The sequence below is a fragment of the Geotrypetes seraphini genome, chromosome 10 (genome assembly GCF_902459505.1).
Source record: "Geotrypetes seraphini chromosome 10, aGeoSer1.1, whole genome shotgun sequence".
NCBI classification, from domain to species: Eukaryota; Metazoa; Chordata; class Amphibia; order Gymnophiona; family Dermophiidae; genus Geotrypetes; species Geotrypetes seraphini.
Window position 1 is genome coordinate 105,407,760 of NC_047093.1, and position 16,607 is coordinate 105,424,366.

General features: G+C 43.9%; 1 protein-coding gene across 5 annotated transcripts in view; it reads right to left on the reverse strand.

The window, feature by feature from the left end:
• LOC117367981 (CDK5 regulatory subunit-associated protein 2-like) overlaps nt 1-16,607 on the reverse strand; it is a 372,935-nt gene that overhangs the window by 270,841 nt on the left and 85,487 nt on the right. For all 5 annotated transcript variants that reach the window (XM_033961149.1, XM_033961147.1, XM_033961146.1 and 2 more), the window contains one exon: nt 11,595-11,718. In XM_033961149.1, the coding sequence (XP_033817040.1) occupies nt 11,595-11,718 (124 nt within the window). The remainder of the gene's footprint in view (nt 1-11,594; nt 11,719-16,607) is intronic.

Genomic DNA, 16,607 nt, shown 5'->3' on the forward strand with positions numbered 1-16,607 from the left:
GATAGCTTCATAAACTTCATCCAATTTTCCTGCAATGAATTTGACCCCTTTGAAAAGAATTCTTCTGTTTGACCTTCAAACCAGGACGTCACAGCTTCCTTGACATCTTCATCACTTGAAAATCATCCACTGAGAGATTTATTCAAAACTCAGAACATGAAATAATCCGAGGGAGCCAGGTCAGAACTGTAGAGTGGATGGAGCAGCTGCTGAAACCCACATTCTTGGATGGCAGCTTGTGATTGTCGTAACATATGCACCAGTGCACCAGGCAGAGGAGCCGGAGAGAGAAGCCAGAAGAGGGGAGAAGGAGAACAGCTTCAGCGGAGCGGGTAGCGGCGCGAGGAGGCTCCGCCCACCCCCACCGCGTCAGCGCAGCGTCATCGGCTGGGCTCCTCCTTAAGAGGAAGGGAGCTGCGGCGCTTGAAGACTGCACTGAGCCGCGTGTAGGCAGCGGCGAAGAGGCAGAGGAGCCGGAGAGAGAAGCCAGAAGAGGGGAGAAGGAGAACAGCTTCAGCGGAGCGGGTAGCGGCGAGAGGAGGCTCCGCCCACCCCCACCGCGTCAGCGCAGCATCATCGGCCGGGCTCCTCCTTAAGAGGAAGGGAGCCAATGGCGCACCGCCGTTCAGCGCGCAGCAAAGGCGCTTGCCTTAGCGAGAGCGCCTTTGCGAAGGGCCTTAAGAAGGGCCAGGTCACTACATCTAAGGACCCCAAGATAAGAAGACAATCAAGGTAAGGACACATCCACATACAAACAAGAAAGGCGTAGGGTTAACAAACACAGAACAAAAGGCAGAGTAGGCTCAGGGAGGACCACACATATAGGGAAACGACAGGCAAGGAAGGCACCGAAGAATAGAAGCAGGGGCAGAAGACAAGAAGTACGGGCAGAAGATAAAGTAGAGGCAGGCCAAGCAGGTAGCACACGTGCGCACATACACAAAGACAGCAACAAGCACAGCAGAACAAGATAAGGCGGAATCAAGGAAAAACACAAATACACGAGCAAGCAGAGAAGGCAAACACAAGGCAAACAACACACACGCACAAGCAAAGGGGAGCGGAAGACGAAGAAGGTAAGGAAAAGCCAGGCGCAGGAGTGAACATACTAGCATCAGGACTCCTAAAGGGCAGACAAGAATGCAAGCTGAAGGAACACAGAGGATGAGTTTCCCAGTGTACTGCACGGACTGCCACATGTATGACTACCTCCCCTCCGGGTTGCAGTTATACATGTGCGGGCGTTGTCAGGAACTGAAGAGCTTGAGGAGTGAAGTCAGTCACCTGAAGTTGAGGATCCAGGAACTAGAGGGACTCTACATCTCAGAAGACCCCTTCCAGACAGCCGAAGATCACACGCAAGAGGGACGCATCGAGGAACAGGTCAGGGAGCTCGAGAAGTTCATTGAAGATGCCTACAGGAGAGTGGAAGAGCAGGAACATGAGAAGTGGAGAGACGAGGAGGACACACAGAGCAGAAGACAAGAAGCATCTGACACCAAGATAGAGGATACCCACGGAGGAATTTTGCTGAAAGAAGAGGAGAGGCACTCTCAGTGCCTAGAGCGAGAAGAAATGAGGAACACCAGGGACACAGACCTGCGACCGCAAAAGAGGCTGAAAAAGGGGAAATCTGCAATCCTGGTGGGAGACTCAATCCTAAAGCAAGTAGACAGTCACTTAGCAGGAGGGAGAGAGGATCGGCTAGTCCTCACGAAGAGAAATCCCTCTTCCTCACACCATCTCCTCATCCACGCATTTATTGATTGTAGTTCCGTCTGCCTCTTTGTTTCAGTGCATTCTTGCTGTAGTCTTTCCTGGTGACATCGTTCGTCCCGACGTGGACTATCACTGCTGTCTCTTCCGTTTCTGCTCCCTCCAGGATTCTTTCAATTCTGTCGACGATGTCCTTCGTTCTTGCTCCTGGGAGCAACTACCGTCTGATGGGACTGATCTACCGTCCACCTGGGCAATCTGAAGCAGAGGATACAGAAATGGTAGCCGAGCTGAGGAGGGAATGCAAGAACGCTAACACTATAGTTATGGGAGATTTCAACTATCCCGGGATAGACTGGCATCTTGGAAATTCAAAATGTACGAAGGAAACGGAGTTCCTGGAAGCCATCCAAGACTGTTTCATGGAACAACTTGTCAAGACTCCAACGAGAGGGGCAGTGATCCTGGATCTGATCCTCAACGGGCTTAAAGGACCTGCTAAGGGAGTGGAAGTAATGGGACCGCTAGGAAACAGTGACCATAACATGATTCTGTTCCAAGTGGAAGTAGGATTACCAAAGAGGAAGAGAACAAAGGGAACAGCGTTTAACTTCAGGAAAGGGAACTATGATGCCATGAGACAAATGGTGAAGAAGAAGCTTAGAAACAGCTCTAAGAAAGCTCTGTCTGTGGAGCAAGCCTGGTCCCTACTCAAGGACACGGTAAGCGAGGCACAAAACCTATATGTACCCAGATTTAGGAAAGGATGCAAAAAGAATCAGACTAAAGACCCAGCATGGATAAACAATGAAGTAAAGACAGTGATAGGAGACAAGAAAACATCATTTCGGAAGTGGAAAAAGGACAAAACTGAAGGAAATTGGAAAGAGCACAGGAAACATCAGAAAGAATGTCACTGAGAGGTCAGAAAAGCCAAGAAAGAATACGAGGAGAGACTAGCCAAGGAAGCAAGAAATTTTAAACCATTTTTCAGATATGTAAAAGGGAAACAGCCAGTGAGGGAGGAGGTGGGACCTCTGGATGAGGGAGACAAGAAAGGAGTGGTGAAGGAGGAAAAAGAGGTGGCTGATAGACTAAACAAGTTCTTTGCGTCGGTCTTTACAAAAGAAGACACATCCAGCGTGCCGGAACCGGAAAAAATCTTCAAGGGGGATCAGGAGGGTATATTATCATGCATGGAGGTAAGCCTCGAAGACGTTCTAAGGCAGATAGATAGATTAAAAATTGACAAATCTCCTGGCCCAGATGGGATCCACCCGAGAATACTGAAAGAGCTCAGAGACGAAATAGCGGAGTTACTCAGGCATATTTGCAACCTATCCTTGAGAACAGGGATAATCCCAGAAGATTGGAGGATAGCAAATGTTACACCAATCTTCAAAAAAAGATCGAGAGGCGACCCGGGGAACTATAGATCGGTGAGCTTGACCTCAATTCTGGGGAGAATGGTCGAATCACTAATCAGGGAAGGTATCAATGAGCATATAGAAAAAAATAAACTGATGAGAACAAGCCAGCACGGTTTCTATAAAGGATGATCGTGCCAAACGAATCTACTACATTTCTTTGAGGGGATAAGCAAACATTTGGACCAAGGTAACCCCATTGACAAAGTATATCTGGATTTCCAAAAAGCCTTTGACAAGGTACCCCATGAGAGCCTGCTGAAGAAACTGTGGAACCACGGGGTGGAAGGGGAAGTCCACAGATGGATCCAAAATTGGCTGGCGGATAGGAAGCAGAGGGTAGTAGTAAAAGGACACTACTCTGACTGGAAAGGGGTCACGAGTGGTGTCCCGCAGGGGTCTGTGCTGGGAACGCTGCTGTTCAATATATTCATTAATTATCTGGAAACGGGCACGAAGTGCGAAGTTATCAAGTTCGCGGAATGATACAAAACTCTCCAACAGGGTCAAAACTGTTGAGGAATGCAAAGAACTACAGAGCGACATGAACAAAAAGTGTGTGTGGGCAAAATATATGGCAGATGAGCCTCAATGTGGAGAAATGTAAGGTCTTGCACATGGTGAAAGGGAACCCCATGTACAGCTATACGATGGGAAGAAGGGTGATGGGGCAAAGCACCCTAGAAAAAGACCTGGGGGTATTGGTGGATACAACAATGAAGCCAGCGGCGCAATGTGCAGCAGCCTCAAAGAAAGCGAACAGAATGCTGGGCATTATCAAAAAAGGTATCAATACCAGAACGAAGGAGGTTATCCTGCCATTGTATCGAGCAATGGTGCGACCACATCTGGAATACTGTGTCCAATACTGGTCACCGTACCTCAAGAAAGACATGGCGATACTTGAGAGGGTTCAGAGGAGAGCAACTAGGATGATAAAAGGAATGGAGAACCTTTCATATGCCGAAACGTTAGACAAACTGGGGCTCTTTACCCTGGAACAGCGGAGACTGAAAGGAGACATGATACAGACGTATAAAATCATGAAAGGCATAGAGAAGGTGGAGAGGGACAGATTCTTCAGACTAGCGGGGACAACAAAAATAAGAGGTCATTCAGAAAAACTGAAAGGGGACATATTCAAAACGAATGCAAGGAAGTTTTTCTTCACTCAGAGGGTGGTGGACACCTGGAACACGCTTCCAAATGAGGTAATAGGACAAAGTACAATACTGGGTTTCAAAAAGGGACTGGATGACTTCCTGGAAGCGAAGGGGATTGCAGGGTATAGATAGAAGGTTACTCTACAGGACATAAGCGAAAAGCGTATGAGAGTTTTAGGGTAGGAGCACTATCAGGTCCTGGACCTGAGGGGCCGCCGCGTGAGTGGACTGTTGGGCACGATGGACCTCCGGTCTGACCTGACAGAGGCAATTCTTATGTTCTTATTGTGAAGCAGCAGCATACCTGCTATGAGTTTTCCTCTTCTTTTCTCCTCTATTGACTTCCACAAAGTGATCACTGTGTTGGTACAACTCTCCCCCGTTATGGTTGTCTTGTGTGAACTGCAGAAGCAAAATTCCATCATCTCAGAAGATAGTTGCCATGACTTTGCCTGCAGATTTTTCTGTCTTTAACGTTTTTGGAGTGAGGGATGACTTATGCTTCCACTGCATTGACTCCATTTTGAACTCAAAATCTCTGTGATAGATCCAAGTCTTATCTCCAGTGACCAAATGATGAAAAAAATTCACTTGGTCTTCACGAAGCATCTCTAAGTTCTCCTGATAGCACTGGAATCTCGTGGTCTTCTGACATGGCATCAGCATTCTTGAAACCCATCTTGCACTAACCTTGGACATGACCAAGTTTTCAAAATTTATTAAGAACATAAGAATTGCCACTGCTGAGTCAGACCAGTGGTCCATCATGCCCAGCAGTCCGCTCATGCGGCGGCCCTCTGGTCTAAGACCAGCACCCTAACTGAGACTAGCCCTACCAACGCACGTTCTTGTTCAACAGAAACTTGTTTAACTTTGTCTTGAATCCTTGGAGGGTGTTTTCCCCTATAACAGCCTCTGGAAGGGCATTCCAGCTTTCTACCACTCTCTGGGTGAAGAAGAACTTCCTTACGTTTGTACGGAATCTGTCCCCTTTCAACTTTAGAAAGTGCCTTCTTGTTCTCCCTACCTTGGAGAGGGTGAACAACCTGTCCTTATCTACTAAGTCTATCCCCTTCAGTACCTTGAATGTTTCGATCATGTCCCCTCTCAATCTCCTCTGTTCGAGAGAGAAGAGGCCCAGTTTCTCTAATCTTTCGCTGTACGGCATCTCCTCCAGCCCCTTAACCATCTTAGTCGCTCTTCTCTGGACCCTTTCGAGTAGTACCGTGTCCTTCTTTAGGTACGGCGACCAGTGCTGAACGCAGTACTCCAGGTGAGGGCGTACCATGGCCTGTTACAGTGGCATGATAACCTTCTCTGATCTGTTCATGATCCCCTTCTTTATCATTCCTAGCATTGTTTGCCCTTTCTGCTGCCGCCGCACATTGTGTGGACGGCTTCATCGACTTGTCGATCAGAACTCCCAAGTCCCTTTCCTGGGAGGTCTCTCCAAGTACCGCCCCAGACGTCCTGTATTCATGCATGAGATTTTAGTTACCGACATGCATCACTTTACACTTATCCACGTTGAACCTCATCTGCCATGTCGATGCCCATTCCTCGAGCTTGATTATGTCACGTTGCAGATCTTCGCAATCCCCCTGCGTCTTTACTACTCTGAATAACTTCGTATCATCTGCAAATTTAATCACCTCGCTCGTTGTACCTATGTCCAGATTATTTATAAAGATGTTAAAGAGCACGGATCCAAGCACTGAGCCCTGTGGCACCCCACTGGTGACGCTCTTCCAGTCCGAGTATTGTCCATTTACCCCCACTCTCTGTTTCCTATGCTCCAGCCAGTTTTTAATTCACATGAGTATTTCACCCTCAATTCCATGGCTTGCAATTTTCCGAAGTAGTCGTTCATGCGGAACCTTGTCGAACGCCTTCTGAAAATCCAGATATACAATGTCGACTGGATCGCCCTTGTCTATCTGTCGTTTACTCCCTCAAAGAAGTGCAGCAAGTTCGTCAAACACGATCTGCCTTAGCTAAAACCGTGCTGACTGGTCCTCATCAGCCCGTTTCCGTCAAGGTGATCAATGATGCTGTCTTTTATCAGTGACTCTACCATCTTTCCCGGTACAGAGGTCAGACTCACCGGTCTGTAGTTCCCCGGATCTCCCCTCGAACCTTTCTTGAAGATAGGTGTAACATTCACTACCTTTCAGTCTTCCGGAATCTTTCCCGATTTGATCGACAGATTGGCTATTAGTTGAAGCAGTTCAGCTATGGTTCCTTTCAGTTCCTTGATGACCCTCGGATGGATGCCATCCAGTCCCAGGGATTTATCGCTCTTAAGCCTATCAATCTGCCTCCATACCTCCTCTAGACTGACCATCAATCCTGTCAGCTTTCTGTCTTCGTTTCCAGCATATAGCCTGATGGGTTCCGGTATGCTGTGTACATCTTCTTCGGTAAATACAGATGCAAAAAATGTGCTCAGTTTGTCAGCGATTGCTTTGTCCTCCTTTAGTGCTCCCTTTATTCCATGGTCATCCAACGGTCCCACCACTTCCTTTGCAGGTCGTTTCCCCTTAATATATCGAAAGAACGGCTTGAAGTTCTTCGCCTCCTTGGCTATTTTTTCCTCGTAGTCTCTTTTGGCTCCTTTTACCGCCTTATGGCACCTGCGTTGATGTTGTTTGTGCTTGTTCCAGTTTTCATTCGTTTTTGACCTTTTCCATTCCTTAAATGAAGTTTTCTTGTCTCTGATCGCTTCCTTCACCTCTACAGTGAGCCACGCCAGTTCTTTGTTCTTTTTCCTCTTGGATCCCTTGTTGATACGCGGTATATATATATTTTGCACCTCGGTGACTGTGTCCTTAAAAAGGGACCAAGCTTGCTCTAGCGATTTTACAGTGCTTATCCTCTTTTTAATCTTCTTCCCTACCATGAGTCTCATCCCTTCGTAATTCCCTTTTTGGAAGTTCATTCCCTTTTATTGTATTTCTTTCATTATATCAAGTAAAACACTTGTACAGAAAAGAATGATATAGTCTAGATTCAAATTTTTAAAAAGGGGAAGAAAGAAGCAAGAAAATATAATATACTAAACCTTCTCAAGTCCACTATTTTGGATCCAAAATTATTCATAAGAGTATTTAAGGAAATTATAGAGTCATCTATAATAGAACATGATTATTTATCTAGCGCCTGGGTAAGAGCTCTAAACTTTATACTCCTTAAAGGTGTTTCATAGACAGAAAAGCAGTTAGGTGAGAAGGTTCAAAGAAAAAATATTTCAAAGATTGATATCTCACTATACATTTGCATGGGTATCTCAAGTAAAAAGTTCCACCAATGAAAGTAGCACTTTAGATGATATTATATCTAATGGTAAGCTGCTTGATGTTTCACAGTTGCAACATAAATTTGATCTTGATAAATCACAATGTTATAAGTGGTTGCAACTGAAGCAGGCTATTCAGGCGGGGTTCCCTGAATGGAAAACTCTTAATTATCAATATAGTTTAGAGTTCTTATGCTTTCAGGCGGACTTCCTGGGACACCAGGTCGCACTGTGGTACAAATTAATATCTGGATATGTGAATAAAAAACCAAAAACTGGCCTCAGGGACATTTGGAGCATTGAGATTAAGCATCAAATTACTGCTTCTTAATGGCCACGAATTTGGTCTTGGAGGATGAAATGTACAATGTCTTAATCTATGAGACAAACATGGTTTTTCCTGTTGCATAGAACATTCTGGACCCCTGTTCGTTTACAAAAATTAGATTGCTCTAAGTCTAATAGATGTTGGCACTGTCATCTCGAAGCAGGGACCTTAGATCATTTATTGTTCTATTATTGTCCATTTATTTTGGCTTTTGGGAAATCGATTTGGGGCCAAATAAATTGCTTGTTAGAGAATCATGTGGCTTTATCGTATGACACAGTTTTATTTGGCATGTCTATGAGAGATAAGAGCCATATATCTTCCAAAAATAATAAACTTTTACTGATTCTGACAGGAGTTGCCATTCAACAAATAACGTATAATTGGAAAGATTGGAAAAGATTGAATTATAGTTTTTGGTGGTGTTCAATGTGTCACATGTATAAAATGGAAAGAGCGTTAGCTGTTCAAAAAGGATATTTTAATAAGTTTAAGGATGTGTGGGGGCCATTGATAAATTATTGTAAAGAATAGTTATCATTTTTTCTTGATTCTACATAAATGAAAAAATGGGGAGGGGGATGGTTTTTTGACTTTTTATTATTGGTTATGAAGGGAATGAATGATTTTAATATATTGTATGTATTAAATGATAATAAAATGATGGATGGGAAGGGGATAAATTTTATTTTAGGAAAATTTGTGGTATTTCAAGTGATGTATTAAGTTAATTTGTTATTACTTTCTGTACACTTGTAAATATAAAATGAATAAAGAATATTAAAAAAAAAAAAGAAAGTAGCTCCTGGTTTGAAAAGCAAAAACTGACGACTTTGCTTCTGTGTATCCTGGGAAACAAATGGAAATATTTGGATCTTAAAACCTGTTATGCCATGGCTGGCCAGGGCAGCCTTTGGCAGTTCATGTCTGCTTGCTTTTTAGCTGCAATCCTTGCCTCACATCTGTGCCAGACAATTAGGCAGCCTTTTCGTGAGAGCAAGTTGTTATCAGCTTGTGTCATATATCTTATACTGTTTCATGTCTTGCTGAGGAAGAGTTCTCATGCTAAGGGAGGGTTCGAGCAGCAGTTAACATTCCATCTGTGAAAGTTAGGAGATAAGGGAGACACCTGTTGTTACTGCAGAAACAGCAGTGTCTGTGTGTGTAAGAGATTCAGTACTTTCTGTGCTATATAAGACTGAGAGTCACAGACTGGACTTTGAATCTTGCTGCAGCCTTGGGAGTACCGTGAATTGGGTCCTTTCCCTTGATCGATCAGATTCCAGATCAGTATTGGAAGGGGGCGTGCCAGACACGGTGAAGTATTCTATTTGGTGTATATAGATATTCTCTGCTGATATCTTGTATAATATCTGACGTCTATCTGCATTATTTGTATATTATCTGATGTTTATGCAATAAAAACATCATATTACTCTGAAGCTTTGGTGGAGGTGACTTCTATATACCCTTGCTAGATAAACACGTGGCAGAACAAAAAACAAAAATTCTTTTTGTCTGTTTTTAAAGAACATTTTCAAAATCCACAATTTATCAGGCAAAAGTGCCACTAAAGCCACTAAAGTTGAAGATTTATCTGCCTCTGTATCAGAGGTTTCCAAAATAGTTGAAATATTATAAGTACTAAGGGCTCCTTTTATGAAGGTGCGCTAGCATTTTTAGCGCGCTATAGCGTGCACTAGCCGAAAAACTACCGCCTGCTCTAGAGGAGGCGGTAGTGGCTAGCGTGTGCAGCATTTTAGCGCACGATATTTCGCACATTAAGGCCCTAACGTGCCTTCGTAAAAGGAGCCCTATAAACTTGAGAAAAAGGAGGAATTGATTCTTCAGCAACTAAAAGTATATCCAAGAATATCTTTTCAACATCTCTCTAGGTGTAACTGAAAACACCTTAAGGAAATCCAAAAAATGTAAATTATTATTTTGGGAATAATTTCCTAATAATTCTGTCTTTCTCCTAAAATTAATATTATCTTATATCAAGGTTTCCTGCAACTCACTAAAGTCTTTAATCAATTTATCAAACTGAGATTTCAAAGATCCTGTTTCAACTTTTAGTACCGTATTTTTCGTTCCATAACACGCACTTTTTCCCCCCAAAAAAGTGGGTGCGTCTTATGGAGCGAATACACTTTTTTAAACACCTCCCTGATACCTTTTTAAAATGCTGCTTCCTTGTGCTCCTTCCTCAGCCAAGATCCACAGAGCCCCGCCTCTCTGATTGTTCTGTTGGGTCAAAGCATCAGCGGCCAAGGCAGGTCCCTAGTACCTGGCAGCATCTGCTAGCCAATTATAATGCGCTTCAGGATGGTGCAACTGACCCCGCCCCCACTAGATATTTATATTCTTTACTTCGGGCCGCTCTCTTCTCTAAGCCCGTGGTGCGCGCCTCCTCCTGCCTTGCCGCTGGAGCAGAGCTCTGCCTCCTGCCTAGAGACCGGCCTCTCACCGTGCACTCCTGCTCTCTGCCGCTGACTTGTTGCTCCTCCGCCAGCTCCATGGCGTACAGTCAAGGCGGAGGGAAGAAGAGGGTTGCTCCACTGGGCCCGATGGGAGTGTCATGGCGCTCGTAGCGCTTGAGAGGAAAGGGAGGGGGGAGAAGAGGAGGTCTGAGGCCGTGAAGCACTGGGACCATCTTCTTTATGGAGGGAAGCCCGAGAAGGAGGAGAGATGGGGAGGTCTGAGGCCCTGAAGCACAGGGATTGTCTTCTTTATGGAGAGAAGCCAGAGAGGAAAGGGAGGGAGCAGGGGAGAGGGGATCTGAGGCCCTGAAGCACAGGGACCGTCTTCTTTATGAAGGGAAGCCAGCAGCAAGGAACAAAGGCTGCAGAAAGCCCTTCACTCTCTCTGGATACTCAGCTCCAGAGCCACAAACTCCTGCACTTCCTGTGCTCAAACGCTGCCCTGATGCATGCTCCTGCATCACCCAAATGTCCCTAAAGCATCCTCTTACCACCAGACGCACCCATGTGTATAGGAGGAAAAACTAAGAAAAAAAAATTCTGAACCAAATTTTTTTTTTCTTGGTTTGTCCTCCTCTACACATGGGTCTATCTTATGGAGCAAAAAAAATAAGGTACTTTCAATTCTTCTTGCTTTTTTTGTTCAATCTTCCAGACAATGAATTTGGGGACACAATGACTTCCCTAGATTTGCTACTAAGAGAGAGATAGGCAGGGGGCCAGGGAGAGAGACAGACAGAAAAAAGTGAAGGGGGGAGAGGGAAAAGGGGCTGCTTCGGGGGGACTGTGTGTACTGGGGGGGCAGGCAGCATTCTTGGTTTACTCGGGGGGGCCACAGAGATAGGCAGGGGGCCAGGGAGGGAGACAGGCAGGGGGCCAGAGAGATAGACAGACAGCAGCCAAGGAGCGAGAAAGAAAGAAAGAAAGCAGGCAGCAGCTAAGGAGACAGAAACAAAAAGAAAGACGGACAGACACATCTATTCTAGCACCCGTTAATGTAACGGGCTTAAAGACTAGTTTTCAAATAAATGTTCATTCTGTGAATCATCTACTGCATATCATTCTAACATATCTTATGATTTGTGGTGGAGGATAAATACACCACAAATGCTAAAAAAGTAAAACAAATCAGTAAATCCCAAGGCTGTATTACGAAAAAATCCATTATTCATCAACACTTGCCTCTTCCAAGCCATAGATTTGGGAACCCAGAAAGTCCTCCATTTGCTGTATATGGTTCTGGGCATCCTCTTTTATATGATGAATTTTTGAAACCCTGTCACCAGCCAAGCTCTCAACAGCTTTACTAAAAAAAAGAGGCAAAACAGAACAAAAATAAGTTATGACAAATCTCTGTCTTGCTATACTTTATTAAAATCATATGAAGGAATTGTTAAAACAAAGCACCAAAAAAACCAATACATAGCCAAAAATACAGTTACTTACCTTTAGCAGGTGTTCTCCGAGGACAGCAGGCATATATTCTCACATATGGATGACATCATCCAAGGAGCCTTAAATTTTTTAAGGTACTGTCCATATCACACACATGCTGGTAACTTCCGTCGGACGTCAGCTAGAACAGTGGTTCCCAACCCTGTCCTGGAGGACCACCAGGCCAATCGGGTTTTCAGGCTAGCCCTAATGAATATGTATGGCGCAGATTTGCATGCCTATCACTTCCATTATATGCAAATCTCTCTCATGCATATTCATTAGGGCTAGCCTGAAAACCCGATTGGCCTGGTGGTCCTCCAGGACAGGGTTGGGAACCACTGAGCTAGAGGAACCTGCAGTTTAATAACAAAGCTAAGAAGCCAATGAGAGAAAGTGGGTGGGCTGTTACCTTTGTAGTCTTGCTGTTCTCGGAGAACACCTGTTACGGGTAAAAGGAGATTATGTAGTTACCCTGGTAAGTTCTTTTCCAGTAGATACCATAAGTGAGACATTCTAGACAGTAGGGTTATTTCCTTTTAGCCGCATGTTGCAGAAAGAATCCACTCCAGATTTTTCACTCTGCCTCTGTTGTATTTCACTGGGCTCTCTAGCTCCACCTTCAGTCAGTATCCAAGCACATAGAGCCACCCAATACATGTGAAATAGAGGCACCTACAGCAACAGGCTCAAACAAATTAATTTGCTCAAAGAGTAACTAAACAGGATCATTAACCTCCAAGATGGGCTTCAAAGGAGTTCAGAAATTACTCCCCAATAAATGGTAACATATATTCAAATGCTCCCAGCCCCAAAAGGCTGACAGGTATCCAAGAATCAGCTTGGAGAAGCATAAACAGACTGAAAACTGTAATCAGGTACAGTAAAGACAGGGCGGGAGTCTAGAATGTCTCACCTATCTACTGTAAAAGAATTTACCAGGGTAAATACATAATCTTCTTTTCCAGTGCAATAGGTGAGACATTCGAGAGAGTAGATATGAACAAAAGCAGTGCCCAAAAAGCTAGGGTGGGTTTGCTGCGCCGACCCGTAAGACAGAGGACCCAAAGGCGGAATCCTGTCTTACCACCACGACCACTCTGTAGAACTTGGCAAATTTGTGAAGAGAAGACTATGCTGCCACTCTGCAAATCTCCTCAGAGGAGACAGCTCCAGCGTCAGCCCACAAAAAAGTCACACTTCTGTTAGAATGCGCCTTGACGGAAAGAGGAGACTGTTTCCCAGCAAGAACGTAAGCTGACGAAATGACCCTAGGATACATCTGGAAATCGTGGACTTTCTGCTCTACTGACCCGTCGTTGGCAGTAATTTGAGGATCTCTGGGATAGATTCCTGGCGGTGGAGGGTAATGACCCATGTTGATTATGGGGGGGCGTCCTCCTGGTCTTAGTATTGCCCTACTTTATTATGTTGTGGTATAAGGCTAATAGAATTACTTTATTATGTTGTGGTATAGGGCTAATAGAATTACTGTCTCTCGGGGGAGAGATAGGGGGAGGTCTTTTCTGGTTTTGGGGTAGGGGGTCAGGGGTGTGTGTTTCCTTGGGGGTTTCAGAAATTGGTTAACACTATTGCTGATGGTACTCGGGTGATTCTTGTTTCCGTGCACTGTTTGTGGACTGTATATTATCTTGTGTAAGTTCTAGTTGAATTTGCATGTTTAAATAAAGAATTATAAAAAAAAAAAAAGATATTAAGCTGTACAACTCTAGGCTCTTTTCAAAACAAGGCAGGATTATGAAAGCTTAAAGCACGCACAATATATTTTTAGTTATTGACTGAAAAAAAGTACCACAATAAAGACTTACATTCCTGTGAAATTTAGGACATTTTATTTATTTTTTTTTTTTAAAGAAGTGTATTATTTTTCCCCAAGAGCAATAAAACGTGACACACTACACAACAGTGCTCCCAAATCAGTCATGGTCAGGATATGCCCAATGAATAAGTGCATGAAAATCTCTCTCATGAATATTTAATGTGGATATGTAGGAGTGACTAGTAATTCCCACTGGGCAACGTAGGAACAAGGTGTAAGTAAACGATGACAGAAATAATTTGAATAAAAGAGTCAGTTAAGAATGTTTTAGATTACCACAAAATCAAAGTAAAATATTAGTTCTTTACATGATAAAATGACCACTAATCAGATATTAATTGGAACACACACCTCCCTCTGACACAAAAATAAGTGTCACCTGTTACCAGCAAGTGATTACGGATCTTGGTTTATAACTAGCATTGAAGAGTCATCATTTCCCTCAGGAACAGCAGAGACTGCAGGCAATACTCAATGTTCCAATGCTGGTCGGTCAGTAATATGATGCAGAGAGGACAGTTCATAAGATGAGTTAAAATAGGTTGTCATCGTATCTTAACTCATATCACTAATATCAGCAATGTCTTGAATAGTTTGATAAGATCATGACAGGTGATTGATTAGTGACTTTGTTGTAGTTAAATTGACCAGAAGATTTTAATAATGATACCATTAGTTAATGTCTTTTTGTTTTTGTCTTATTGAAACATGTTTAGCATTTCTTAAATATGTATGCATGTAATTTTGTAAACCGCATAGTTTTTATGCGGTATATACATTTTTAAATAAATAAATAATAAATCTTGTGACATTCTTTCTGGGAGATTTTCCCCAAATTTAGTCAAGGGGTCAACCTCACCCAAGTTTTTGTTATGACTGCTAACATTCCTCTATCCTTGAAAATAAGGACACACGTTTTCATTCTGAAGTGCAAGCACTGGCAAAAGTCATAGCAAAGACCATGCTCTATTGGAATCTTAGCGTTGCACCTTTATATTCTATAAAACATGTCTGTATGTAGTCGAGCTCTGAAATAAACCAGGTACAGAATGACACGGGGAAAAAAATTTGTCCCCATTTCCACCCCGTCCCCGGAAGCTCGGTCCGGTCTCATCCCTGTGAGCTCGGTCCCCATCCCTGCAAATTGTCTGATCCCATCCACACAAGCCTCAAATAGTTATTTTATATTTAACTTATTTTATTAAAGTATAAAAAGAACCAATATTCTATACAATTGTCATTTTATAAATACAAATAATACAGAGCAAGGATCAACAAAACCCGTCACTCCACCCTGTCACAAATATCCCCTCTACTATCAAGAAAACTGAATAAACCAAATTACTACAGAATTCTACACAGAAAAGTCATGCTTACAGAATACTGCAGTCACACATGATAGGAATAGTGCTAGGGGAGTGCAACTGCTTTCTGATCAGAGAGAGCCCTAAGCCAGCTGAAAGCAAAAGAAGCAAGGCCTGGGCTTTGCAGTCCCCAGTTATGTCTAACACCAGTACTAGCAGGATACATATTTTCAAATCTGAAATGTTCTAATCACAAAATAGAAAATATATTGTGACAGAGAAGAGCCTGTCAGCAGTTTAAATCCAGCTTTAAACCCTGCCTTGCAAAGGCTGGCCCCTATTCCTAAGCCCAGGAAGCTGCCTAATAATCCTGTACCTATCACCAAGAGCCAACAGGCAGGGCAAGGCAGAGAGAGAAGGGCAGAAACCATAACATCTGGTTTAGGGCACTATAATCCCTTTTATAATACCTTGGGCAAATCTCCAACAAAACCTCTAGTAAAGAAAACCAGCACAGGCATGGTTAATGAGAGGGGTGTGGCTGGCAAGCAGGACGAACCCAGAGGGAGAGTGGGATTAGGCTTACAGCATAAAATGAGCACAGGTGGAAACACTAGAGAGGAGATTGAGAAGAAGACTGCAGGGGAGAACACTCGGGAGAAGACTGCAGGGAGGAATGCAGGGGAGAGACATGCCGTGCTAAGCAGGAAAGAGCCTGCTAGGAGGTCTCTGTCCCAGACCCTAGCTAAAGCACAGCTGATCTTACAGCCCTCCCGAGCTAACAGACTTCTGACTCCTAAGCAGAAGTGCAGGGGAGTAGAAAGACTTCAGGGCAGGGCTGGCCGTTAGCTGTCCCTGAAGGGAGTTCTTACCCTGTCTCAGAAAGCGGAGATTCCCTAATGGAATTAGAGGGAGAGCTATCTGAAAGCAGTGAGATGGAGTGCAGTCTCGCAGTATGGGATCTCCTGGAGAATCACAGTTAACAAGGTATGAATGGGGGAGGGGAATGAAAGTGAATGTATCTTTGTGTAGCGTTCTTTCTCCCGTAGCAGAACTGTGAGCATGTGTGAATGAATCACTTAGAGCTTGAGAGGCAGGCCATGTAGATAAAGGGAAGGAGGTGAGAACCTTTAATTAACTTCCCCGAGAAGTGTAACGGAACTCAGAGACCTGACATTGTGTAACCCTGAAGCAGGGAACTTTCAGGAGGGGACTTACACCAGTCCTAAAAGGTTGTGTTATATAAAATTCCCTAGCCCCTACCCAGGAGCATAGGGTAGTGGGGGGCATTGGACTTCGGGTGGGTTAGGTCACAGAGCTTCCCTGAAGTATTTCCAAACAAAAGGAGCAAAATTAAGGAGAAAATGTTTTGGTTTATTTTTTGGCTTTTCTGCCTGGGCAGCAGGCTGGACTGTATTGTAAGGAAGAAACCTTATGAATATATGTTTTGTTTTAAGTCTCCTCAGACCAGAGGGACTACTGGAACCCTAGTTCTGTGAACTAGGGGTAATAAAGATAAAAGCTGAACTTTACCAAGAACGCAGTCTCCACTAATTATTCTACTGCTTATCCAGTGGGAGTCCTCCTGGGAGCGCTCCGTCCTTACGCCTGGGGCGG